Source organism: Amphibalanus amphitrite, unplaced genomic scaffold (genome assembly GCF_019059575.1).
Source record: "Amphibalanus amphitrite isolate SeventyFive unplaced genomic scaffold, NRLGWU_Aamphi_draft 000159F_arrow, whole genome shotgun sequence".
Lineage (NCBI taxonomy): Eukaryota > Metazoa > Arthropoda > Thecostraca > Balanomorpha > Balanidae > Amphibalanus > Amphibalanus amphitrite.
Window position 1 is genome coordinate 343,098 of NW_024881654.1, and position 23,956 is coordinate 367,053.

The window sequence follows — 23,956 nt, forward strand, 5'->3', positions numbered from 1 at the left end:
GCGCTGGAGTTGGGCTGCACCATGTGAATACCATATTTTGACTGTACGATCTTTATATCATACGATCATTCGGCGTACGATCATTTACCTCAACGATCTTTTGCGAATAAGATATTCCGTCCTTACGAACATTATACTGTACGATCTTTATCCCGTATGATCTTTTGGCATACGATCATTTTCCTTGATGATCTTTTGCGAATACGATCTTTTGTCCATACGAGCATTATGTCGTACGATCTTTATCCATTACGACTTTTTGGCATACGATTATTTTCCTTGACGATCTTTAGCAAATACGATCTTTTGTCCATACGATCATTATGTTTATCCATTACGATCTTTTGCATACGATCAACTTCTTTGTTTTGTTTTGTTGGGTTAGGCCCTTTCGGTCCAATGAGACCATTTCAGAGCCGGGAGGATGATAGGATATAGGGGGAGACATTGGTCTGGGCAGGCATCCTAGTGAGTCGCCGGGGCTGAGCCCGTCCAGAGGACAGGCCACTCAGCCCCAAGGCACTCACTGTACCCGGCTACGGGGTGCGCGCGCTCCCTCGGGAGCAGCGGTGCCGCTCCAAGGGAGCAGCCCGCATGAGATAAAGTTGCCTGTCCAGCCCGGAGGGAGGTTGCGGCGTGGAGCAGAAGGATTTCAGTATCCTGAGGATAGAAGCACGGAACGGTGATGATCAACTTCCTACGATCTTCTGCCATACGATCTTATGCTTTACGATCTTTTGTCCGGTTACCCACTTACTGCCAGGCCGAGCCCGACCGCGTCATCTATAAGCCGTTGTGGGGCGACACCTAGCATACTGTGCTGCAAGTGCACATCCTCTATATTCACTATAACAGTGCCAATGAATAATGGAGTCTCGCATAAATTTTGTTATGTTTTGTACCTTACAGCTGAGAAACTGCCATGATCTAAGCTATAAATTTTCGTTGTCATTGAAACTTTCCTGATCGTACGAAAAATATTATCTTGCAATGCAACCTCAAAGCAGCAAACAACAAAATTTAGTGGCCACTAACTTTAAATGCCCAGCATAGCGTCAGATCTGTCCTCTTTTATATGAGCTAGGTTTGCTAAGTTAGAGACTCCAGGTCTAGTGTTTATGTCGTCATTACATTATAATTTGGAAATATTTACCTTTTTAATGAATTATTTGTTAGTTTTTCTCTTATCTACATGTTACATATGAATAAATTCAGAGAGAATATGTGTTTTTATGCTCTTAGACATAAGTTGCCTGGAATATTCATCGTAACACCAGATTACATGATTATTCTTATGACGCAATTTTACTCGTTTGTTACCAGTTTTCAAGCTAGGTTTACTATGTTCAATTCATGATGCTTGAACAGCATTTGCAAAATATGCCCAATAAACAAAGAGATATTTTCACGAGCCGCTCATCTAGAGCTGTCAGCTGAAATATGAACACATCTATAACGAAGCAATATTAAAAAAATAATGGTAGGGCCTTGATTGGAGATATGTATTTATTTGTTTTTACAGGGTTCTAAGAATTAATATTTGATAAAATCAGGAACGACCGGGGCATTCGAGCGAGGAGGGGGTGGTCGTTAGGAAATTGTGAAAGAGCTGAATAGTGGAGATTGGGAGGATGATAGGATATAGGGGGAGACATATAGGGGGAGACATTGGTCTGGGCAGGCATCCTAGTGAGTCGCCGGGGCTGAGCCCGTCCAGAGGACAGGCCACTCAGCCCCAAGGCACTCACTGTACCCGGCTACGGGGTGCGCGCGCTCCCTCGGGAGCAGCGGTGCCGCTCCAAGGTGCCGCTTCTGGAGATTGAGTGCCTTGGGGCTCAAGTTCCCTGATACTTTAACTTTGACATACTTTTTCCATAAGACGGAAGAAAAGGCATCATTTCTGATTTCATATCTGCTTTTTTATCTGCTTCGATGGTTTTGACCAATTTCGATTCACACAGGTGAGTGAAAATTTTTCATGATTTGAATGTTGTGATGATTATGACAAAAGAAAATTGGTCATGAATGTGATTGACTAGTAGAATCTAGGGCCTCGTCCAGGGGTCGTACTATTAACTGGATTATTTGGAAGCTGGCGCCATATCATATGGTGGTGCTAGCAGAGCTTGTTGTATTTCAATGCTAGATATAAATGAATAAGTATCTATTTATTAATTTTGATATGGGTGCCATTTTACATGGTCCTTTCCATTTACTACCGTGTTTATATAAATAGACAGCATAGCTACCCTATGTCGCCAGCTGATTTTATCCAGTTATAAGTAAGTAAGGCCCTGTTCCAGCACCTCCAGTAGAAATTCTTGACTTGAGGCTATACTACCTAGAAGTTTTAATGGAGTCACAGGAATGCAACCTGGAGACTTCTGGAGATTGGTGCCAAGGATACCAAAGGAATGATGATAATTGATAACTCACTGTTGAAAAGTAACATTTGTGTAGTTTATTCAAGTTTTAAAAAATCATAGAAATATAATTTTCTTTACATCAACTTGTAAAATTGACGTCCCAATTCCCTTGTTAACATTCGTAAATTCACATGTGCGCCATGACTGTAGACCAGAGCCTCCAGTGAACTTCCAGTGAAATGAGGATCTTGCAACTGACTGGAGGCTACTGGATGTTTCTGTGGCTTTGGTAAAAGCGGCTTTGGTAAAAGCTTTCAATGCTGACTGGAGTATTTTACAGGTTTCTGGAGGTTTCTGGAGGCACTGGAACAGGCCCTAGATTGAGGACTTGTGTTTGACTGTCCAACTTCAAAGTTAGCTGAGCCCGAATTGGTGGATTCTGAAAAGTGAAAACAGGGCATATCCAGTCACATGGCCACTAAAAAGTTCTCGCCCTCCCATTGCCTTCCAAGTTCCACAGGCCAATTGTCATGTGCTGTGTGCAAGTGAATTTCATGAGCCTTGATCAAATCACCCCAGGTGCCCTGTTTTCAGCATCCACTGCCCAATTGGGGATATGCTGCTGCTAAAAAGCAAATTTTGATAGGTACTTGAGATAGCAGGTTTTGGCATCAAGTTTAAACTTTTCAAATGTTTGCTTCAGGCAATTCTTACACTTGTTAAGAATCTCCTATTATACCTAGCAGTTGCGCATACAGCCCTCTGCACCCTGCGTGGTAAAAAGTTTTTTTTTTTCGACAAAACTGAGAATAAATTGAATACTATGCTATCGGTTATTCTGAAATTGTAATAGCAAGATGCACGAGGCTCCACACCTTAGATTTGACTTGTCACGGTATATATTTTCCATCCAGCTTGAGAACAACACACAAAAGTTTATATTTGCCCCCAAAACAAACTTTTATTTTTGTTATCACACTAGGCATATATTTCGTAGTGATAGACCCAATCGAAGGATCAGTATGGACTATGGTGCATTTATGTGCAATGATTTCTGACCAACTGATAGCCTTTGAGTTATTAGTTTGTCGAAAAAAGAATTGACCTACCAGTACCGTGCAGCGTGCTGGCCTGGGGGCTGTACCTACACAAAACGAGATGTTATATATCAAGATTTCTTTACTATAATATATAACAACATAACAATATAACAACAAATATAACATATAGCAATATAACAAAGGGTCTGATTGTCAAAGTGATAATGAAAAAGCAGCTGGTGGGTGTTTTACCTTGACACACATATTAAACCCTCGCCCATGTAGGGGAGGGGGGGGGGGGGTTGGTGAAACCATGGATGAGGTATTTACTGGATTGGCAACTCTCCCCCGATTTGCGACCAAATATCGCAGTGCGCATGCGCCAACTCCAGATAGGACGCCGGTGTTTGGCAGCTATGCGTTCCAATGATGGGACGGGGTGGTTGGGTGGTTTTTGAGCAGTTTACCTTCGAAGTTCAACTGATAGAGGATAACAGCACTGTTTTCCATGATCTTTATGAGCTGAGAAAGATTTAACTTGAACATCTTAACCCTCGCCGGCCGACGGGGAGGGGGCGGGTCACTCAAGGGTCGCCCAACCCTGACGGTTTTTCGCGAGTGATCGGATCGCGCTGGGGATAAATAGCTGAAACTTGGAACCCCACACCAGGCCTTTGATTCAAATTGTGAAACCAACCACATTTTCAGGTCAGGTCACTGACCTATAACGTCATACGTAAACCTCTGCAATTCTGCACGGTCCTGAAATTGTAGTTCAATGCCGCAACTTCGCAACGCCCTCAGTGCCAGATCATTTTCACAGAAAGATGAAACTTAGCAGGGCTGCAGAGTGCAGAGTCCATTGGTTTTCAATGACTCCGACTCCGACTTCGACTCCCACTCCGGGCAGATCTGTCGACTCCGACCGACTTTAACTTCGACGCCGACTCTGTGCAGCCTTTCCAGGTCCATACCAAGGCTATAGAACTCCGTCCATGCAGTCTGCGGAGTCGATGGATTTTCGGCGACTAGGCTCCTGTTGGCAAAATCGACTCCGACTCCGACTCCGGCTCCGGTCAGAACTGTCGACTCCGACTTCGACTCCGCAGCCCTGTTCCCAGTCCCAAAACCTCTTCACTTGTATATATCGGATTTTTCTTAAAGGGCACCTGAGGTCAGGTCGCTAACATGACCTCACCATTATAAGTATCTAGGTAAGTCAATGCGGGGAACTATGGAAACTGTTATTTTGGCGCCGAAAAAGATCTAAGACTAGGAATCTCGCATGCGAATCGCATGAAATCTTGACTATAGGTACGGTCCGTGCAAGGTACGATGCTTAACATTTGCATTATTTATTTAACCTTGCGTGACGTCAGGAAGGCAAATAAGCTCTTCGTCAGTTAGTCCCTATCAAATCGAGTTAGCGAGTCGCGAAAGCCATCAATGGACTCAGATTAATACCTATCGAATCGAATAATAGGTATACAATACAACCTCCTTCGATCAACTTCGTGACCCAAGTGGCTTTACCCTCACCTGAGGTCAACACCCGATCGTTGACCTTACCAAAGCAAAGAATATAGCATTCGACGTGCCTAAGCAAGAAGAGCCCGTTAGTGCTGAGTCCATCCAATTGGACAGCCTGCCCAGCCCCCCAAACACTCATTGCACCCGGCTACGGGTGTGCTCCGATGGAGCTGCCGCCTGCCCGCATGGGATAAACTTGCCCGTCCAGCCTGAATCAGGGGGTTGAGGCGTGGAGGAAAATGAGTTGACTATTCTTACGATGGAAAAGATGGAACGGTGTGTTTTCAAGAGATGTCCATGCGTGCATTTTACTCCGGCATAAGAGCTTGGCGACTGCGCGCGCATGTCCTCTACCCGAGGCCAAATGTCCTACTTTGATGCCCCGATTACTTCGTTAAGGACAAATATGGACTTATTGGACGTTCCCGATACCATAAGCTCGTTTTAACACACCGCACCCAGCCGTTCAATCCCTAAATTCGATCGATCCTGGCCCGCAGTTTACCATAGGGTTTGGCGTCCCACCCTCCGCCGTCCTATCTCACGAAGCTTCACCACTCCGCCGCTAGGTGGCCAGCCGTGGTCGCTTACATCAAAGGCGCCGACGGAGAGTTGCCAATCCAGGAAATCTCTAATCCATGGTGAAACCCCCCCCCCCCCTGAGGTTTTTCTTAGCTACACGCCGAACCGTTTCAGATAGCCTGCTCAAATTTTCAGTACTTTTTGGGGCGTCCTTTGCGCAACTTTTGGTAATTTTTTTGTCAAGGTCATGTCAGGTCACGGAGTTATGACGTCATAAAGGGAACAACCTCCGGCCAGATTTACGCTAAATTGGAGATTGCTTCACATTGTTATAAATGCCGACTGACCTGACACACTGATGGATTGTTTTAGAATCACAACTGGCTGATTTTACATTGGCACAATGTCCGTTGACATTTTGAAGGTTACTAAAGGTCAAGGTAAGGTCAGTGACCTCGGTTGACCTGTAATGACTTCTTGCACTTGTATGCCTTTTCGGGGTATTTTGATGCCCTGAATTTGAATCTGCTATCCATTTCAGGCATCGTCGGGGACTTCTTGTAGTTCATTTTGGGTCAGGGTCAGGTCAGTGACGTCACACGCCTGATGTGACCCACAGCACAAATGACCTTGCAGACTTCCGATGCTCCCAACGCATCATTTTTAAAGTTATGACATCGAAATATACACCGAACGATAGAGAATTGATCAAGGATCACGATAGCGAAGGTTTCAAGTCGATATATCTTACCGTATTGCCGCAATCGGCGCGGAAATCTGAAAAAGTTAGATTTTTCCGAAAATATGACCTTTGACCGGTCATAAGTAGGTCAAAATGTTGACCTAGGACCAAAAAAATATACCACCAATCGCGAGATCTCGTTGAGAGCAATCCGTTGGTTTTTTCCGCTAAGCTCTACGACGCTCCGTTTTCAAATGCAGGGGGTCGCACCAACCCCCCCCCCCCCCTGCATGGGCGAAGGTGGCAAAACACCGTTTACGGGCGAGGGTTAAAGGATGATGAATATCACAGTCACAGAACATGTTTGAATTATGCCACAGGTAGGTACAGTCCACAGCAGAAGTGATGTGCGGTTTCAGTCATGGGTATGTTCTGCTTCTGAAGCTTAGGAACGATTAGCCAGACTACAATGAAGCTTTGAATGTAGCTACTAGCTTGCATGTATCGTCACCGTTGCAGCTGCAACTTTATCTATTGACGTCTTCTTTTCGATCACTCCCCATTAAAAAATCGCCAGTCAAAGCCATCCGTTGAGATTGGTAAAACCGCACATTACTTTAGAGTTGGGCTGTACAGTGTACCAGGGCTTATTAGCGTGCACCATGCAGCTGGGAGGGGGGGGGAGGGGCATTTTCACACCCTCCCTTCAGGTTTTCGCAAATATCTAAACGTGGCACACCTGGTCATGATCTTTTTCATACACATTGTCATAATATCAGACCTGGGTCGTTCAAGGTCAGGTCACCGGGTCATGTCAAGTGACCTTATCTCGGAAAAAGTTGCAATGGTCGCTGTAGCTACATCGACTGAACGATCAATTTGAAACTTTTAGAGATTGATAACAGTAACAGTATATTTGGGGCTTTGAGTTCTTTGAGTTCTTTAAAGTTCTTTGAGAGACGGATCGGCATGTTTTCTACGTTTTAAAATCCTACAATAACATTTAGCTTAAAATTCGTGTTGTCATATTACCATTTCAGTTACATGCTTTACAAAAAAATGTTTTGTGGGTACTGGGTACCTATTTTGCATCAGGAACTACATGTTCAATCACAGTTTTTCATAACTAAGCCTCAGCGCTGACACGTGGTGGCTTTCTTGCACGCCCGTCGGTCTGCGTCGTTCCGGCGGACGTTGCGCCGTTGCGTCGCGGCGGTCTGGTGGCCGGGCTATCAGTCACGTCCGGCCGTCCTGGCTCGGCGCGGCCGCGCTGTGTCGGCGGCTGGCGGTGCGTGCGAGGTCTGTAACGTGTCCGCTGCCCCTCCCTCTCCCCGCGACAGACCACCGAGCCGTGAGGTCTGGAGGCAGGGTCAGGCTCGCTCGGCCGTCCGTCTGAGAGGGCCCGTCCCATCGGTCGGCGCTACTGAACTCCAGAACGGAAACTGGGTCCGACTGCCGCCGCTGTGGGCGCACACAGAAAACCATATGACAAAGCTGGGAGACCTAGCTAACCACCAACATAACCCCTTGTTTATGTGTTCTGGGCGTAATATGCTTGAGACATTAAACGTCTGATCTTCGGCAGTCGTGTTCAGCTCTGCGTTGGCGGCTGAGTGAGTCGCCCGTTTGTTTTTGTTCAAATGTCTGGACTGGCTCGGTTGGATGACCGTCCCCGGCAGGGCTGCTGAGCCACCGGCTCACGGTCGGACTCGTTACGCCGTGTGATGGACGGCGACAGTGCCGTGTCGCCGGCACTTGGACAGTGACCCACTCTGTCCGGCGTGACGAGCGGACCGGCCGCGCCCCGGCGCTGACACGGACAGACTTCAGGTGCGCCGGAGGCTCGCGCGCAGGCCGTCTGGACGACGTTCTGCTGTTTGGTGACGAGACATGGACCCAGTTCTGATATGTTTCGACGATATGCCTGTATTTTTCCATTGTTTATCTTTAAACTTTGAACAGGGACTTTTATGAGAACTTCAGACAGCGACAGCTACCGCCAGACCATGGCTCTTGGGGACTCGTATTCCCAATTTAACTGATCTCGATGGCCAATTTGGTCATGTTTCGACCGAGCTCCGTGGCGTCTGCTGGGCAGCTGCCGTCGGCTGCAGTACTCCGCGCGGCGGCCGGCCGGGCGGGCCTGGCGCCAGCTGATCGGGGCGGTCGGTGGGCCGTCTAAAATTATCCGCGGCCAGTGCAGCACCACTTGTCACCGCGCTGCCCGGGCCGCTCCGCCGAGTGGCAGTGGCCGCCGACACGGCTCGTCCGTCCGTCGGGTCGGCGGCGTCTGAGCGTCCGTCGCGGCCGGCGTGACCGACCGGACGCTGTTGTGGCAACGCTGGCGGCGGCGTCATCGATCCGGTGCGCGCAGCCGGCGGCTCCCACCTGCTGACCGCACTCTGACCCGGCCGCCGGCCGACCGAGGAGCGCCGGCTCGCTCCGCGCTCAGCACGGACCGTGAGGGACGGGCACGGCTCGGCACGGACCGTGAGGGACGGGCACGGCTCAGTAGCGCCGGTGTGGTCGCAGCTGCTGACGGAGACCGGGCGGAGGAGCCGGTCGGAGAGCTGCCGCGCGACCACCTGTGAGACGCGAGCTCTTTAGCGGGCCGTGGCGGACCGGTGCGCGTGTTGCCAACGTGTCGTGACGTTACGTATGACGGTGACGTTACTCGGAGTCGTGTGACGTGACGCTGTCCGTCACGATCGGTCGGCTGTCCTGCCGCGGTGACGGCACGATCCGGGAAGTTCCTGCGCCGCTACGGTCACCCGGCCCGCGGTCGGACACTTTCGCTGGAGTCGCGGTGTGCGAAATCCCTAGTAGTGCACAGACTGGCAGCCAGGCAGGAGGGACGTGTCGTCAATCCAGTTTATCTGTGAGTATCTCTGGCGCGGGCCTGGCAAATACTTTTTAATCAAATTGTCAACGGGGAAATCCCATCAGCATAAAGGAGCCTCGAAAAACAAGCATTGTGTCTCTTATTCGAGTAACTTTGTTCTTTGAAAGTTTGTCATGATGCATGCTTCAGAAGAACCCCGAGTATTTCCCATAATTGTCACTACCTTTGGTGGCTTGCATTTGCCTCATAAGAGAAAATCAACTGCTTGCTTAACGTAATATCAATGAGTCATCTAAATATCTGGGCCCTGTTTCACCGGTGATAGCAGCACGCCGATTTTACGACTTGTCAAATTGGGTTTCCATGGAGACATCAACAGGCCCATTGCTCCAACACTACCACAAGTGTGACGTCAGCTCGCGCAATTTGATAGCAGCGTGGTAGCAGCAGCCCGTGAAACACCGCCCAGGCGTTGAGTTCTCGAAACGCTTCTGGTTTGTCGTGCGTGAAACAGGCTGCAAATTAGTATGTGAATTCGGGAACGCGTAGTTTGAAATTGGCGCAAAATAAATTTCTAAGTTTGCCTCAGTACCTATTTCAATTTGTGGATGCTTGTTTTTTGCGCTGGGCCTGGCTCGCCGAATCATTAGTCACATGTTCCGGTGATTGCAGTGAAACTTAGCCGGCAGAGATGCCGCTGCTGAAACACGACGCCGTATTTTAACCCGCGCCCCAGTGGCGGTCTCAGCCAACTTCGCCCTAGTGAGGGGGGCATATGTTACCACCCACCTCTAACTCAAAAACTAAGAGGGCTAGAAAGACGCGGTAAAAAGCAGTCGATAGCTCTCAATGCGTACGTTTGAAAGTATTTCAGTCATTTTTCACCTTAGAGCAATATTGGGGTCACCAGAGGTCATCAAAGGTCAAAATTTGCCAATTGTCATTATATTTTTCAGAAAACATGCCGCTATCTCAGGAACTATGGTAGCTAAAATAACGCAGGGAAGAGCAATCGATAGCTTTTGAACTCTTCTTTTGAAAAGGTCATTATCAATATTGACCTCAGGTCAACGGTTTGGCCTCCAGAAGGCAAAAAGTCCAAAAATAGCTGTTTTTACGAAAAGTGTTTTTCGACAATAACTTTCGACTACAAAAAGCCACGACATTTTATTGCCAGAATCGTGTTCCTCTCGCCGAGACGCGTCGAATGAACTATAATTTGACCTTGAAAGGTCAAGTTGAAAATTTGACCTCAGGTCACGGTCATGACCTTACCGGAAAAGGTCATGTTGCATACCAGTCGATGCGTCTCAACAAGGAAAACACAATGAGACCATCCCCAGCGTTCTATCTCTTTCCAATCGCGAGTTATTGGCAAAAAACTGTTTGTAGCCTCAAGTGACCTCGGATGACCTGTCTAGAGGCTATCAGCAAAAATGACACCTTGGTCATCACGAGTGGACTAAATGATTGTGATTCTGAAATATTTGGACTGTTCCGATGCGTACACACGGATCTAGAGGCATTTTCATTTTTCTCCATTGACTTGTAATGGAAAGGTTTCGCCACTGACCTGACCTTAGGTCACGGATATAAAAAATCCGAGATATACAAATTGTAGGCGCCCATAACAGCATGCAACCCACCAAGTTTGAAACGTTTCTGACAAACACTGCAGGCTGGACATGATTGCAAACTTTTTTTTAGGCTTGGTCAGTTAACTTGACCTGGTGACCTGACCTGACATGACCTGGGGTCAAGAATTTCACACATTGTCCAAAATTGATGTACCAAAAGCTACCCCAAGCGGCGCGGCGCTACGCGCCGCGGTTTTTTATTCACACGCAAAAAACGCGACAGGGTGGTAACATATGCCCCCCCCCCCCCACTGGGGCGAAGGTTAATGGGCAGCGTTCAGAAATAGCTGACTGATTGGCGTCACGGTCAGAGCTGCGTTCGGTCGACTCCGTATTCACCCGGTAACACGCACACATACCCGTATTTAGACGGAAACCGCACCGATCTGCGCCGCGACAGGTTGGGCTGATGATGAACCCCGAGTCGAAATAGTTCATTAACTTCCTATCGGGCTCAGGTTCAAAACCAACAATAATGATAAAGGTACCAACGCTGTTGATTCAAATCTGAGAGAGGCTTGTTTCCACACACAGCAATATATTTCCATGTCGGTTACTCCCTCAGGCTTTGGAGTAGATTAGATTGGAACGTATTATGTAAACAGCCATTTCTCGTGATTCCGTGATTTTGATTAGTTCCTTATTGGCATGCGACATTTCTTGGTTTGTTTATGTTTTGACGAAGCATAAACGTTATAAAAACACTCAACAAATACCTACCTTCCTCCTGGCTCTCGTATGCGAAAGCAGCTTTGTGTTGTGTGTTATTGCCACTAGATGGCTCTAGAAGTGTACGCCGGAAGGTGGACTGCACCGCAATACATTTAGTAGTCAGCACAGAGTCGGTTCACAGGTCACGATAATTGAAACGCTCGCGAAGTGTCAGCTAATTCGTCTGTGAGCTCTTATACTTTGCAGCATTTCATTGAAATATGAAAACCATGGGTCTGAAAATCGCACGGCCCACGTTGAGAGAAAATGTGTTTGTACTTGGCTGTGTGATAGGAAACTCGGGAGTCGGGACCCTTTTGCTTATGCACGGTTTGCTCTCGTAAAAGCATTTTTTTTTTCTCGTTTGCTACCATTTAATCCCCGCGGTGGGGTGAAGTAATGGCTGAATTTGTTCGCAGGTATGTTAATATTAGGAACTAGGAATTACAGTTGTAAGACCCATATGGTCGATGCACCGTAACGTTAAGTAATTGTAATTTTGGATGCACCAACCGAGAAGCTTGCTGTAATGTCCTGAAAATGCACGGCTTAACAGGTAATTAGACACAGACGAGCTAGGCGCAAGTGCTCAGTAAGTGTCACACGGAACGTGCTCTCCAAAAAAAGTTGTCTTCCTTCCATTGAATCAGTTCAAGGCCCTAAAACATAAATCAGTTGATGGTCCAAAGCAAGGGCCATGGAGTTATTGCTTACCTACCCAGCTTACCGGTGCACCTTCTCTGTATAAAGTCCAACCATTTCAACAAGTCGTTTAATTCAGGGCCTTATGTTTCATTTTTCACTACCATATTATCATCACACTCGTAAATTGCTTATTCTTGATAATTAACATTTCTTCTTCACAATGTAGGTATTGATTGCCAGCGACAATGAGGCTGTTGTAAACAGTCGTTTACTACGCGCCGGGAAGCCGCCACCGCTGGCTTTCAGAGTTGTCACTGCTGAACATTGACGACTGCTTCTGGCGGCGGGTCGATGAGTGTCACTGTGTGTACTGGCCGTTTAAAGAAGGTGCACTATGGACCGTCCCAGCGGTGCACTTTGTAGCTCGGATCGATGTGGCGGGCATGCTGCAGTGAAAGGTAAATGTGCTAACTGCTAGTGCTAACTGCTAGCTGAGATGCTGTCATTACTTTCAGTTTGGCGAACGTTAGGGATATTCCTGTTTTGTTATAACTCTTCAAACACTTATAGAAGAGAAAAGTGACAGCTAAATGCTGCACTGCATTCACCAAATGCTGCATTTATTACTGCACTTGTTTCCCTTTTCAATTCCCAATTTCTGTCTGTCTGTTTCCCAATTCTGTCTGAAGCGTTTCCGTTGACTGGTAATAATCGGCAGCAATCCTGATAAAATGTCGTGCGTTACTGTAATTTTACCGGGTAGGTACTAACGTTGCTAAATGTTAAGCCATCGTTTAGCTGAACTAATTTGCAATACTCGCTGCCATTTAACCCACCATAAATTGCATACTGAGCGAGACCCATTATGCTAATGTCCATTTGCCTTGGCCAGGTGTATCTCCACGAAACGAATCCATAACATTTTGTGCAGCTCTTTGTAAACGCAATGCATTGTTGTATCAAACAATGTTATAAAAGCCAGTCGTATTTGCTCTCATATGTTGGTAGCGCCCACAAGCCGCTCGGAGAGCCGCCGACGTGCGTCACGTACGCCAGAGTAATTGTTATTGCTCGGCGCTGTCCTTTCTGAGACCTTTTCGAGGCAATCAGCCCGGTTTACATGTGCGGCAGTCGATATCCGCATATAAAAGCTCCAATCATCCTTATGGGAGTCCCGTGATCCGCGATCGGCACCGGCTATACCTACAAATAAAAATGGTAGTCATTGCTGCCGCCATCGGACTCGGCTGTGATCGCGGCCCTAAACTGTCATGGGCCTGAGCCTGTGGCTCCATACCGCGGCCACAGTCTCCTTCAACACGGGGTCGACGGTACAGGCTGCAGCTTTTATCAATAGGCGATCCGTAAACGGAGCCAGTGCTAGCGTCTTCACTGACTGGTTTGAACTTCGCGAAACGAACTTTGACGCGTATCGCTATCACGATGGACAGAATAAACACAACAGTCTGTAGGCTGGTCTCCGATAGTTACGGAACACCTCGCCAACCGTACCGCGGCGGTGTGGGTTGAGTGAACGGCGATGACTAGGCAATTATTTGCTTTCTTTTGCATCTACCAGGTGACCGCCCGGCTTGGGTTAAACGCCAGCGATGGTGGCCTGCCCCAACTGACGCTGTGTCTCTGCTGACCCTGTGCCCCTGATGGTCCTGCGCCCCGTGCTGACCCCGTGTGCCTCTTCGTCAGGTGATCGGCCGGCCGGGGGCACCATGTGGCGTCCCCAGCGCCGCTGGCTGCCCCGTGCTGACCCCGTGTGCCCCCTCTCCCAGGTGATCGGCCGGCCGGGGGCACCATGTGGCGTCCCCAGCGCCGCTGGCTGCCCCTGCTGACCCCGTGTGCCCCCTCTCCCAGGTGATCGGCCGGCCGGGGGCACCATGTGGCGTCCCCAGCGCCGCTGGCTGGCCGCCGTCGGCGCCCTGCTGACACTGGTGCTCCTGGTGCATCAGCTGCTGGGGCCACCCTGCCTCACCAGTGATGACAGAGTGGTGCAGATCCTGCCGTCGGCACCAATCAACCCGGTGAGCACCGGCAGGGGAAAGCGGGCAGATACGCTCACTTATAACACCATTTTATGCTTTTTCTGCGGATCAATATAGGTAATGGTTATGTGAAACTAACGAACACCTTGTGTGCTTTTGGTGTAATTACTATATAACCGAACTTCGTGCAGTATTGTGGTTTTGTTCATATAATTATTTTATTTTTTGCTCTTAAGTAATTTTCATTAGACTGTGGCTTACTATTATTTCATATTTTACAACGAGCAGCTACTTACCTACATCACTGGCAAATCGTAGTTGAACTCCCGGTAGCCTGCAAGGCTGTCCTGCGCCACCGCCCTGCCCTGACCCGTCCCAGGTCGGCCGGCCCTGTCAGCTGACCCTCCGGCGCCTCCCTGCGCGCGCAGATCCTGCTCGGTGGCTCGCCGGTGGACCGCACACTGCCGCTGATCTTCATTGGTGGTATGCCGCGCTCGGGCACCACGCTGGCGCGCGCCATGCTCGACGCCCACCCGATGGTGCGCTGCGGCGAGGAGACGCGCGTCATCCCGCGTGTACTCAGCATGTACTCCCACTGGAAAAAGTCGGCCAAGGAGAGTGTGCGACTCGAGGAGGCCGGCCTCAATGACGAGGTGAGCGGAAGGAACGCTCTGGCGGCGGGGGTGGCAGCGGCGGGCTGTGACCTGTCTGAAGATCGTGTAATTTGAGAGGCCTGAGGTCACAGAGTGAGATCACCATGTAATCTGCGACCCCGGGCGATTATTTATGTGGGCTGCGGGCTGTGCCGTCCCCTCCGTTCTGTGCTCGCCCATGTGACTCACACTGTGACTGAGTGCTGCGACTGCTGGGCAGGTGCTGAACTCCGCCATATCGTCATTTATCCTGGAGGTGATTGTGAAGCACGGGGAGCCGGCGCCGCGGCTCTGCAACAAGGACCCGTTCACCATCAAATCGGCCACCTACCTGCACCGGCTGTTCCCGCGAGCCAAGTTTGTGTTCATGGTGCGGGACGGCCGGGCCACGGTGCACTCCATCATATCGAGACACGTGAGTGACCGGGACTGGTCGGAGCGGACCCCCCCCCCCCCCCACCCCCTGGACTGGACGGGACGGACTCCCCCCCCCCCCGCCCCTTGTGCGGGATGGGACTGAGAGGTCTGGGTGAGGCGTGATGGAAGGGCACGGGTGTTAGGACCGGTGTCGGGTGGGCCTGTGCCATACGTTACGTGATACTCGGGCGGTAGATCAAAAATGTATTCCCTCAACCCTGCTCTATCTCTATTATTTCCAGTCCATACCCAGCACGGGTCTTCTCCGGGTGATTTATTTCGCTAAGTGGTCGTGAACTCTTGTTTGCGCCAGCGGCAGGCAGGGAGCCAGTGACCTGCCAAGGCTGCCAGTCATGACTGAAATTTTAATGTATTATAAGTCCCAGCCGGCGGTGCTGTTCCGTCAAAACTTCTACGAGTCGCTTCAAGCCCTACTGCGGTGTTACTTTTTTTTATTTTTTATTTTTTTTTTTAGTCGGACTTCTCTCCAACGGGCTCTTGTCCCAATTATAGGAGAGAGCACCTGCTCCTCCCGCCGTCCTATTCCCCACCCTCCAGGCTACGGCTGAAGTGGGAGCCTACCCCACACCTGGTGACGCAGCCGGGGACGACGCCCGCGGAACGGGCGGAACCGGGAATCGAACCCGAAACCCGGCACCGCCCGCACCGCGGGTCGACGCCTTAACCGACTGCGCCACCAGGGCCGCAAAACTTATTACTTGAAAATTTATAAACTCCCCCGACATACTAGAGACGTTGTGATGGGATTGGTCTAATGAATTCAGTGCAGACTTGCGGTGCTTACGGCCCACCTGTGCCAAAACGCGAATATATAGAGCTTCATCTCTTTTGTGAGGTCCCCTGGAGAGTTCGGCAATCCTCACTTCAGTCTGCGAACTTATTCCATTATGATGATTTCTGATAGGTGTCAGTCTAATGCGACGAAGGTGTGTTTGTGAATGTCGCATTGAAGAACTTCCCCGGCACTTTTTCATCGTACGCAACTTCCAGGATTTACTTGCTCTAGTGTTTTGGTCAGGTCAGGGCACCTCGTCAGAGTTAACGATATTTTGTCGCGGAGCGTCTTGAATGAGTTGTGAACTGTGAACTTGTCGAGGTCGGTTATATCGCCTAGAATAGCCCACACTGACGGGCGCTGACGTTTATTAAGTTCATGTTTTGGCGTTGGTTATTGACCCATTCCCCGAGTGTGGCGCCCACATCCCACTGGCCCGCACCAGCCATTGGGACCCACTGCGGCCAGTGGGACCTCCAGTCTCCACCTCTCACTGGCATCCACAATGTCATAACAGAACGAGCAGCAGGAAGCCGATATGTTACATGCATCCCTGACTGCATGTCTCCTCTGTGATTATGTTGAAGGCACACTAATGTGTATGTTTACAAGTTACCACCGTACATTGTCATCAGTCTCACAAGTGACGGTGTCCCTTTCGTCTCCGCCAGGTAACCATCACGGGGTTCGACCTGAAGAGCTACCGGCAGTGCATGCAGCGCTGGAACGCGGCCATGGAGACGATGAACCGCCAGTGCCTGGAGCTGGGGCCGCGCTGGTGTCTGCGCGTGCCCTACGAGCAGCTGGTGCTGCACCCGCGGCTCTGGATGCAGCGCATGCTCCAGTTTCTGGAGATTCCCTGGAACGAGACGGTGCTGCACCACGAGCAGGCCATCAACAAACCGGGCGGCGTGTCGCTCTCCAAGTGAGTCGCCTCAGTCGCTGACAGGCCGGGTTACGACTCCGGGAGTAACGATGGAGATGGTGGGAGTGGAACGCCCACTCGGCTAGTATTTCTCTCATTGGACCTGTCATCGGCATATGCTGTGAAGAGTAATTAATCGAATCCTTTTCTGTTGGAAGTTGGCACTAAATTCTTGTTTGTTCATTGACCCGTCCGTTGTTTGGTTTGATCGTCCGAACCCGGTCCGCTGTCTATCGACCCTCACTAGCACAGCATTCACTCGGAGAGCACAATAACCGCCAATGTCCAGGAAACTCCCCCATACATAAGCGTCCGTTTGTCGTGTCACCACCCTCCTTGCTGTAGGTCCGCCCCTGACGCCCCCGCCCCCGTCTGCGGCCAGAACGGAGCGCTCCTCTGACCAGGTGATCAAGCCGGTGAACCTGGACGCCCTCTCCAAGTGGGTCGGCCAGATCCCGTCGGACGTGGTGCGCGACATGGCCGAGCTGGCGCCCATGCTGCGCGTGCTGGGCTACGACCCGGAGGCCAACCCGCCCGCCTACGGCCAGCCCGACCCGGAGGTGGACCGCAACACGCGACAGGTGCGCCGGGACAGCGCCGACTGGCAGCGCCGCGCCGAGACGCTGCTCGGCGCCTAGTGACGCGCCGCGCGCCGGGACGGGAGGGGGAGGGTGGTAGGATAGGCGGCCGCAGAATGCCTGTTGTCGGGCGCAGGCTGCTGGTGACCATTCAGGCGGCGGTAAACAGAGGAATAATATCGCTGCGTGGTGCTGTCCGCGCGGCGGGGTGTGGGTGGCGTCCGTGTGGCGAACCTGGGCTTTCAGGGCGCGCCCGAGGGTCCGGGACCTCAGGATGGGCGGAGCGGGATCTGGGGCGGGGTCCCACTGCCCTCACTGGGGTCGGCCCACTCTGTCCGCCTCTCTGCTCCGCCCGCGTGTGTATCTGTGTGCGTCTCTGCGTGTACACTAAGTTATGGCCAGTACTATCCCAGGATCTGAGGTCTATTGGTGCCGTTTAACGCGTTTTCGTCGTTACGTTGGCAGTTGCAGTGGGCTCACATGTGTTGAATCATGGCATTGTCTCGCTGGCTGATCCCCCGGTGCCATATTTTATGTCAGCTGACCGTGCCGTGTGCGGGTCATAGCACGGTGCACAATCCGACCACCGGTCACGGGTATTGTTCTGCTACTGTCCCCCAGTGTCGCTCACGTGATATCGCAGGCCCGCCGTCCCGAGCTCATCCCGCCGCCGCGGGCTGGCAGGGCCGGGGCTGGGCGCGTTTGTTCTTGGTTTTACAGGGGCACCCGTAGCCGTCGGCGGGAATCGTGTTCATTTTGAGCATCTAGTCGATCTTGCATAGTCAGCAACAGTCATCCGTTGTACGGAATCGAGAGCTATAGCGCGTCTGTATTCCATAGTCGGTGCCGAATGGAATAAAGCGCCGATGCTATGCGCTGTATTTGTTGTTTTAGCGCGCGTTACCAGCAGCTAGTGGTTTGCTAACATGGCACCGGTGTTTGTTTTTTAATAGTCCACACTACATCTATCAACATAAACCGTGATATGTATCCTTTCTTTCTGTCCTATTCTGTCGCCCAGACAGGTATCAGTGAACGGTTTCTTTTCTTATCGGAAATAGTGGAAAGATAGCTAAGCTGTAGCCTTACCTGCCGCCTCGCTCGCCTGCAGCATGCCTGCGCTGCGCATTCGTCTGCTGTTTCTTGGTTCCCGACTTGCCCAAGTCGTATGCCTGCCCTGTAATGTTCGCGTGGGACAATATGTCGTCATGTGCCTGCTCTGTGGTGCCCGTGTGTGACATTATTTCGTGTGCAGCCTGTTAACTGTCGCTCGTGGCTCGCACCCGTATGCTCGCTGCCGCCCACTCACCGTTGCCATGACTACCACCACCTGTTGCGTGGTGCCTCCCTGCCTGCCGTATTGGCAGCTTGTGTGTTCAGCCCCGCTGTAGCTCCGTGCCACCCGCATGCTCTGTCTTCGGACGGGCGGGTCCGCCGACACTGACCGATCGCTGTTCGTTCACAGAGTAGCTGACGGCACGGCCCGCAGCCGGCCCGGCGCCGCGGCCCCTCCCGCCTGCAGCCCGCCTGCTCACCCGCCTGCCTGCCAGCGCGCGTTTGCACGTACCTGCCTGCAAATTGAGGGGAGGCCTGCCGCGTCTGAGTGCTTAAACCACGCCTCTAATTTAAATGACAAGCCAAGAGTGGTCTGTTTTAGTGCATGTTTGACTCGTTTGCCCGTCATGAGTGCGTCTGACGACGGCCAAATGTCCGTCCCTGATCCGGAATGGCCGGCACGGACGCATTGTTGGGTCCCGTGGCCAACCCCCGGGGAGGGGGGCGGAAGGGGGGTGCATGTGTGACGCCGCCGCGGCCGGGATCGAGATAAGCCATTGATGAGCTGTGCACAACTGGTATGCCAGCTTCTCGCCAAGTACCGTGACTGTGTTTTGCAGCTGAAAGCATGACGGAATGCAAGCTGAGGCGCTCCAACCTGCTCAGGCTAGTCTACGCTGCACTTTGTTTTCGTTATTGGTGCTATGTTTGGTTGTTACGCTTTTATTGCCTGAAGTATTAGAACTAGAGCTTATTTATTTGTTATAGTTGACTGATTGCGCCTTCTGATTCTGCCACTGTGGCAGCAGCTGTCCAGGTTGCGTTTAAATACTCACAATTTGTTCACCGTAACCCGTGAATGTATTTTCATTGGCCAGGACACGGTTTGGTGTCAGCAAATGCACTTTACTCGCGAGTCGGTTCTATGGACGCGGAGCGGGGAGCTGCAGTGGGCGCTTCGACACACTGTGCGCCCATACTGGCGGACTGCTAGCGAACGAGGCGTCCTCTGCGTATAGTGCAGTGGACTGCTGGTATTTGGTAACAACGCGACAAGAGCGATGTCGCCCGGAAAACTTCTCTACTAACTCACAGAGCAAATGGCAGAGTGCTTGTTACACGCAATGTGGCCACCGATGCTGTTCCCGATTGCTTTATTCGGGGTTCTTTTGGAAGCAGTTATGCGGACGGCACGGTCTGTGAGTGGGGATGTAGTTAGAACAGGATGAATCAGACAGATATTACACAGTGTCGGACTCCGTCTACTGGCTTACGGTTACATTCGTAGTGGATGGTTTCGTAGGTCGACACAGGTGGGTCACCAGACGTGGCCCGACCCGGGGCCAAATGGATACTAGGGCAGCTGGCTGAATGTCTCTGTGGCTGAATGTAGCGAAACATTGATATTTGCGAATCTGCTGCTGGCAGTCCGACATTGCTCTGGCAGCGGCTTCGCCAAATGTCTGTCTGCTAGCAGCAGATACAGAAATTCGCCGTGCCATGGTCTCGCGCCGGTCACTAGCAGCGCAAATGTCACGCTGGCGACTTCGCCAAGTCGCCGCGAGTACCGGCTCAGCCCCTTAGCGACCGTCGACCACGGGCGGCTCACGTGATCATTATTCATGAGAAAACCCGCAACAGCAAGATGTGCCTTCAACGAACACCAAAATTCTGTACTTGTCCCACATGGCACGAGAAAAAAAAACTGGCGACTGTGACCGGTAACGAGTGTTCATGGCTAAGTGTCCAATTCGTGAAACTCTACGTCTGCGGTCGCACAGTGCACTAGAACTTCCCGCACGGGCCAGCTAGCGCGCGCACAGGGGGTTAGGGTGGACGGGGGGAGGTGGACCGCGCGGTATATAGGGCCTTGGACCGCGCGCACGGGGTATGAGGTATCGTAAATCATTAAATGTCCGCTGTCCTTTGATGAGCATTCAGTGAAGGTACAGCGTAAAGGGATCTCTGGGATATGGCGGGAAGATATGGTAGTAATCTATTTTGTTCAAGCACTGCTCGCGCTAGCAAATACTGAATTTTGATTGGCTAATTGAAAATTAACTACAAGTTGATTCGTCTTAATACTGCTCATGAAACAAGCAAATGTAGTTTTACTGATAGTGAACACCTAGGGCAGTTTTCGCGGGAACTGGCGCTTGTTTTGCAGATCGGTGCATTTGTATGAGGGTAGGAGGATCTTCTGTTTTGTTTTTCATTCGGGGTGAGAATAAGATACGATTTCGCTGAGTGTCACGATTGAAATTGTGTCTTCTCTGGCCTCTTCTCCCTGAATTCAAGCAAAAATAAGCTGTATCAGCCTTTAATCTATCGGTCGGAGCACTTCAAGCAAGGTGAGTAGGCTGTCCAAATTCAAGCGCTGAAATAATATGTCGGTAGGTAGGTGCGGTTTGTTTTGCAGCTTGACACTGTAAATTTTAAATTTGCGCTGAGTTTGACTCCGCAAATGTATGACGGGGAACTGATGAGCTCACTCAGTCCAGACCGGAAACAATACACATTATGTCAAATATGTCTGGCGTATGTAGTGGCAGGATTGCGCTGGAAATTTCCACGCATGTCCAGCGTAACTTCACATGTGCCGAATTCAGTGCATGGCGGCAGCTGATTTGTTGGTGTTGGGTGGCTGCATAATTCTTTGACGAAAGACTGTCACTATAAATAGTCGGCACGCTGGTCAGTCTAGCAGCAGATTCTTCCCGTGGGCAGCTCTGGAGAGGTTTCAGGATGAGATATCCCTGTCCCGGTCATCGCATGCTCGAACTGGTGAGGCGTGAGCAGCCCTGAGTAACTCAACAGAGGAGCGGCAGCCTAAGTGAGGCCTCAATCCTTGGCGTGGAGAATGGAGATAGGTATGGAAAACCTTGTTGAACATTGCCGAGCATCGTTAAAGAAAATAGTTCGCTTTTAACATGGGGTTCTAACTGGAATAGCAGTTTTGTAGCCTGAGCTAAGACAAGCACAAATCAGGAGCTTTTATGGCCCAATGATCACCCTAGGCAAATATATCCCATTTCTCTTCCCGAAAAAGAAAAAAGTGTCTTGCTGAGGAATATATGCCTTGCAGGGATCATTTCCCTCTTTTAGAACTGAAGAGTTCGAACTCTTCAGTTCTAAAAGAATTATCTTTCTATATTAAAATATAGAAAATATTTTTTTTTATAAAAAATTATTTTATTTTCTTTGCTGATCATTTTGAGCATAGATAACAAATCATAAATCCATTTAAAAAGACTAATTTCATGAAAGTGAGCTATTCCCTTTGAGTAATACTGCAGTGGGTTCCTGCCCAGTGCGGTATTGAGAGAAATTAGAGCATGGATGACCTGGCGAAACAAGCGGCCGCCTTGCCCTCGGACGCCCGCTCGCTGACCAGGGCCCTGTTTCACCGGTGATAGCAGCACGCTGCTATCACGTTTCACGAGCTGACGTCATGTCATGACGCCACACTGTTGACGTGATGGGCAGTTCCGGCGCACGATTGCCGCGACCTTGGCCGCGGCATTAAGTGACGTATGAGCCTAAAAGTAAGAGTTTACGCAGTCATAATAGTATATTTATTTTAATATATATTTTTTTAATATGATGCATTTAAAGTTGGGTTGGGTTTAAAGGAAGACTGCCACCTTCAAAAAGTTTTCTCAGATCGGCCTATGATTTATTCCCTGGACAAAACAAAATTTTAGAATTCACCTGACAAAGTATCATCACGTGAATCGCGAAAAAAATTGTCGATTATCATACAATTATCAATCGGTTAATGTCTAGCGACAATGTTTACACATCACTAGACTTCAAGGTCATAAGATTATTACATTTTATTTGAAAAAGTAAGGTATTTTATGATTTACTAATATATGATTTCATAAGAAATTGGCCATGTTTAATTTATTTTGCATTTAAGTTCGTAAAACATTTAAAAATCATGGCTCATTTGGAATGGATCTGGCCCATGTTAAACCCCATTTCCCACACTTTTTTGGAAAAAATGAACTACTGAATATATAAGTTTAACTTTTATTTTGACACTCCAAAATTCTTCTCTGATCTCGAAACAATCAAAGTTTTGACATATATTTACCAAAAGATAAGAAAATTCATGTTTCAAAGTTATCGATAAACAGTAGAGATGTCGGTTTTCTTGGACTAAAAAAATGGCATCAAACTGAACTTTGGTCTCCGATTTCTCGCAAACGGGTTCGAATTTCGGAAAACCGACTTCAGTCTGGGACATAGGTGGCTCAGCTCTAGTGAAAACCGTTTTGTGGAAAAAAGGTGGCCCGTGGCAGTCTGCCTTTAAGGGAAATTTGGTTGTTAACTTCGAAAATTTAGTTGATGACGTAAAACAATATTGCGGCAATCGTGCGCCAGAATTGCCCCTTACGTCAGCAGTATGACGTCATCACATTACGTCAGCTCGCGCAATTTGATAGCAGCGTGCTGCTATCACTGCACCGGTGAAACAGGGCCCAGCAGGGCGGTTCATTGTGCGGTCGGTGCGACAACTGACCCGAGTCACCTCGGTAGCCCGCCGCCGCTCCCTATCCCCGGAGAGGATGAGAGGACCGAGAGGACGCCGCGCTATGCCAAATATGTCTGGTGTAATGGCAGGATTGCGCCCAAAATTTAACTGATCTGTTTTAAGTTTGGTCTTTAGGTAACCTTTTGAGATAATAGGTAATTCAACTAACACTCTTTTTGCTATGTCCGCTAAAAACGTCACAATCGCAGATCGCTTGTATTTACAGCCAGGCATGACGACGCTGACCATCGACCCGATGCTGATGGCGGACCTGTCTGCCACCTGTAACAGCCTCGGCTACCTGGACGATGCCACAGGAAAATACCAAAGGGAGCCAGAGTGTCTGGGTAAGAGATGCTCAGCCGATATGTGAACTTCGTAACGCGTAACTTGTGCTCTTATTTTTATGCCACGCATTGCCTTGCCTGAAGCAGTCGTTGCTGTATCATGTAAAATGTTGAGCTGTGCCACCTGATCTGGCATGCAGGATGTATGTCTCTCTGCTGGCCTTGTAAGGTGTGCACGACGGGTTACTGACGAGGCTGATTTGTCAGACTGTGAGAGAGATTTAAATATGCATTGTTTGTTGCATTGTTTAATCGCGTCTTACTTTCAGAATGTGTGAAGGATTTGGTGCGATTCCTGCGAAGAGATGATGAAAACCACGAGATTCGCAGAGCACTTGGGGAGACCAAAGTGGTAGTCAAGGATCTCATCCCAATTATCAAACACCACTCAAGTGACGTTGAGCTGCTGGATGTTACACTCAGGTGAGGAATTTGACAGGTGTCTGTGCATGT

At 49.9% G+C, this 23,956-nt stretch overlaps 2 protein-coding genes across 13 annotated transcripts in view; both read left to right on the forward strand.

The window, feature by feature from the left end:
• The first annotated feature begins 1,386 nt into the window (after positions 1–1,386).
• LOC122383258 (protein-tyrosine sulfotransferase-like) lies at positions 1,387–19,532 on the forward strand. Of its 12 annotated transcripts, none has more exons than XM_043369507.1 (8): positions 1,495–1,523; positions 1,789–1,961; positions 13,845–14,011; positions 14,401–14,625; positions 14,846–15,040; positions 16,510–16,763; positions 17,146–17,344; positions 18,807–19,532. In XM_043369507.1, exons 3-8 carry the CDS (start codon positions 13,868–13,870, stop codon positions 18,813–18,815), a joined length of 1,026 nt encoding a protein of 341 aa, XP_043225442.1. In that variant the 5' UTR covers positions 1,495–1,523; positions 1,789–1,961; positions 13,845–13,867; the 3' UTR covers positions 18,816–19,532. The 12 variants fall into 12 exon arrangements, with proteins under 12 accessions (XP_043225444.1, XP_043225435.1, XP_043225436.1 ...); XM_043369508.1 differs by having other exon boundaries at positions 1,500–1,523; positions 1,880–1,961; XM_043369509.1 differs by lacking the exons at positions 1,495–1,523; positions 1,789–1,961 and adding an exon at positions 1,387–1,480.
• A 1,262-nt stretch (positions 19,533–20,794) lies between these two features.
• LOC122383280 (protein timeless homolog) overlaps positions 20,795–23,956 on the forward strand; it is a 34,733-nt gene continuing 31,571 nt past the window's right edge. The window contains exons 1-3 of the mRNA XM_043369557.1: positions 20,795–20,967; positions 23,366–23,503; positions 23,773–23,926. Of these exons, the coding sequence (XP_043225492.1) occupies positions 23,389–23,503; positions 23,773–23,926 (269 nt within the window). The 5' untranslated portion in view covers positions 20,795–20,967; positions 23,366–23,388. The remainder of the gene's footprint in view (positions 20,968–23,365; positions 23,504–23,772; positions 23,927–23,956) is intronic.

Bases quoted from the DNA above. Each gene is read 5' to 3' on its own strand.
- LOC122383258 (XM_043369497.1), top strand. From the start codon at position 12,370: ATGGACCGTCCCAGCGGTGCACTTTGTAGCTCGGATCGATGTGGCGGG. The intron at 12,434-13,844 runs GTAAATGTGCTA...CCCCTCTCCCAG, and splicing joins CGGGCATGCTGCAGTGAAAG to GTGATCGGCCGGCCGGGGGC. The intron at 14,626-14,845 runs GTGAGCGGAAGG...ACTGCTGGGCAG, and splicing joins AGGCCGGCCTCAATGACGAG to GTGCTGAACTCCGCCATATC.